The sequence below is a fragment of the Mus pahari genome, chromosome 13, assembly GCF_900095145.1.
Source record: "Mus pahari chromosome 13, PAHARI_EIJ_v1.1, whole genome shotgun sequence".
NCBI lineage: Eukaryota > Metazoa > Chordata > Mammalia > Rodentia > Muridae > Mus > Mus pahari.
The window spans coordinates 92,296,883-92,300,486 of record NC_034602.1 but is presented as its reverse complement, the minus strand read 5'-3'; the positions used below and the strand labels follow the sequence as shown (position 1 = coordinate 92,300,486).

Here is a 3,604-nt window from a genome sequence, read left to right as displayed (position 1 = left end):
GAGAGAGAGAGAGAGAGAGAGAGAGAGAGAGAGAGAGGGGTCAATGTGAGCTACACTTTCTGCAAAGGTTCCATAATCTAAGCATGTTCCTATTGTAATAATTTGGGATTATAACTTCATATATTGAGAGGTTTGTTGTTTCTGATAAACCTAGATAATATATAGATAAATCTAAAATTTTAAATTTAAAGCTTATTGATACCAGAAAAAAAAAATCTAGACCTAGTCATCCTACACAAATGTGGTTAAGACAACCCTGACAGCAGATCTAAAACCAGCAGGTTCCCCCCCCCCCCCGGGAGACTGAGGAATGGACTTAGGAGACCCAGTCCTGGGCTGCAGAGAGCTCAGGCAGTAGGCGAAGGCTGGGCAAGCACAGGGAGACCCGTGCATTCCTCAGGCCACCAGCTCCAAAGTATCAGGAAGTGCCGTTGCCTGGTAACCATTGCCTGGACATGTTTGCCATAGCCTAATGCTGGATCAATTACCACGGCCCAGTGTATGAGTTGCCTTTCTTGGCTGCTTCTGCTAGAAATGAATGCTTTAAGAAGTGCTTCTCAAAGATGGGAACCAGGCCTAACCAATAAGATCTGTCTCAAAAGGGAAGTAAATGACACCAGAAAAACAATAGCTGAAGAAGTCTTCTCCCCTCAACCTTACACATGGAAAGACAGACAGACAGACAGACAGACACACACACACACACACACACACACACGCACGCATATGCACACGTGAGCACACATGTACATACAGAAACAACCTAGGTTACACAGCAAATACTTAACCAGGTTGAGCTTTGTGTTACAACCCTTAAAAAAATAAAAATAATAATAATCATAAAAAAAAAAAAACCCACCAAGTTAAGAGACCCCATTTTTGGAAGAAAAACAAAGCAATCCAAATGACAGTCAAAAAGAAAAGTCATTTCATCATTGACTGCCACAGGCTTTCTGTGATGTTTTCTTTTACTAACACAGAGTATACAGACAATACAGGCATATAGACATAGACCTAAAAGGATTAGCGATTTTAAAAAAATTGTAAAATGAATCGGCTTTTCACAGCAAGCTGAATATTTGTAAACAAGATCTGTTTAATGGATTCTCCGTGTGTAAGAAAATAGCCTATTTGTCATGTGAGGTCGGTCAGCCCTCAACTGAGAAAAAGGGGGTGAGGGAAAGTAGTAAGTGATCACATGAGCTAAGGCCAGGCTATAAATCCTTCAGCAAATGTGCTTTGTGAGCAGATCCCAGGGCCCCTCCTGGCTGAGCCTGACCGAGGAGCTCCTTACCACAAGATGCTCCTGGCTGAAGAGCACGTGCAGCTTCTCCTCGATCTCCCTCTTCTCGGCACTGGACTTCTGTAACGAGTTCAGGGCTTCCTCACCAAACTCCCTTTTCAGGGTAGCACTGATCTTCTCTCCAGGGTCCACCATCCCCTGCAGACACAGTTTTGAGAAGTGGTGGGTGAGCTTTGGCTCACTGTACACATATTTACTGAGCGGGACAATAAACATGTCTTACTGTATTTGCCCACAATACTCACCCCCAGCCCTCTCTGAGAGGCACTTCTTAAAACATTCATTTCTAGCAGAAGCAGCCAAGAAAGGCAACTCATATAACGGTACGGGCAACGGTAATTGGCCCAGCGTTAGGCTATGGCAAACTGTCCAGGCAACGGCACTTCCTCATACTTTCCAAACTCAGACTGCAAGGCCTAGAGGCAAGGAAATGGCACAGCGGCTCCTCCCACCCAGTCTAGCCCATCTCAGCCACGATGGCATCTTCAGCACAAAGCAGCAGAAGCACCCTCTTCTGAGGGCTGCCTCACTGGGTTTATCCAAAATGTTTCTCCCCAGAACCCACATGTTTCTCCACAGAAATACTCATTCAGTTCCTTCAAAATGTCATTTAAATGTCACTTCCCCTAAATCATCTTTTACTTTCTGTCTGATTTAGTTTTCTTTTATCACCTACTGGCACAAGATACTTACTCATGACACTATCTGCCTTTCCCACTGGAACGTAACAAAAGACAGGGGTGTGTGTTCATGTGGCTGTTATACCTCGCCGTCTACAGTATTCACCCACAAAGGTACAGAATTGGTCAAGGAGACCAACAGGTCTCAGAACGCAGCAAGTACTGCAGCTGCTCCCGTGATCAGAATTTCAAATGGAAATAATAAAAACCATGAAATCATTATTGTGTGAGAGAAGCTGGCTGACCCGGCTCATGGTAACCAGCCTACGCTGGATCAGTCAGCTACTGTCTGTAACTCATCCTGGTCTGACACCACAAAGAAAAACATATTCATGCCCACAGCAGGGTATTTGTAAAGATTCATGTTCATATCACACACCCCCTCCTCACAACAGGCATAAACTACACAACCTCTACCACACTGAATACATGTTTTAAAGGTCACTTCAAACATCAATGGTACAAAATTAGCATGAGCTAAAAGTGCACTCCTCCTGATGGGGACATGGAACTTCAAGGAAAAATCTACTACATGTGTCATCTTTTCATTATGCTTAAAAATTGTAAGAACACCGTAAGTAATACTAAAAACATAAAATTGAGTTTAGAGTAGGGGATTGAAATGGACCTTACATAATGAATGCCAACCATATGCCAGCCATTCAGAGGCGACCTCTGTGAGGTAAACATTGCTACCTTCATTTTAAAGATGAGTGCTTGGACTCATCCAACCACAGTGCACAGGGCAGAACACAGCCTCCATCTAGCCAGACACTCATGCTCCTTCCAAAGATGATAGAATTGTCCTTGAATTCTAAAAACCTTCTATCATCCTCAGCTTGGTGACAAAGAGCAGTGTCCTCACACGGAGCGGGAGCCTCACTCAAAGGAGCAGCCTCCTCACGGCAAGCAGCAATGGCGTGAGCAGCGACCCGCACCAGCATCCCCAGCAGGGGGCGCCATGCTTACCCCCGGGATGGCCCACTCTCCACAGTCTTTCCTCTTGATCGCAACGAACTGCAAGATGCATTTCCCAGAGACAGGGTGTGTGATCTTATTTCCGCTCTCATCCCTTTTCCACCTGTGGACAGGAACACAGAACAGCAAAGGCTCCAGCTTCCACCCTCAATGACATCAGAAAAATGTCTTCTCTCTTACAAAATACACATTTACCTAAAATAGGCCAGTTTAAAAAACTGTTTTAGTAGACAAATGCTCTGTTCACCCCAGTTAAGGAAGTTTAGTTCGCACAGGGTGCTGTACTCTCTGTGAGGAAAATTTAGATTACACTCAATTCTTACTAAAGTCTATCAAAGAAAGAAAAAGCTCAAGAGCAGAGCATAATCTGAAGAAAGCTTTAAAAGGTATAGCGTGGTGTTTTCCACCAAGAATCCCCCTTTAGAAACTGAAATGATCAAAGAGACTTGCCAATGCCTTTATTGGTCACGTCACCCTGTAATATCAGAAAAAAAACAGAAACTCGGCTTCAGCTGAGTGTAGTGACTTCAGTCTCTGTGCCGTCTTAGACTGGGAACCTGGGGGGAAGGAGAAAGCTCCGTCCTATACTGTTCTATGTCTTGAGTTAAATCCATCCTATACTGTTCTATGTCTTGAGTTAAAT

General features: G+C 44.1%; 1 protein-coding gene across 2 annotated transcripts in view; it reads right to left on the bottom strand.

Moving 5' to 3' along the window:
- Positions 1-3,604, bottom strand: part of Nudt9 (nudix hydrolase 9) — a 19,403-nt gene that overhangs the window by 4,072 nt on the left and 11,727 nt on the right. For both annotated transcript variants that reach the window (XM_029545203.1, XM_021210802.1), the window contains exons 5-6: positions 2,953-3,064; positions 1,295-1,441 (exon numbers count right to left, since the gene is read on the bottom strand). In XM_029545203.1, the coding sequence (XP_029401063.1) occupies positions 1,295-1,441; positions 2,953-3,064 (259 nt within the window). The remainder of the gene's footprint in view (positions 1-1,294; positions 1,442-2,952; positions 3,065-3,604) is intronic.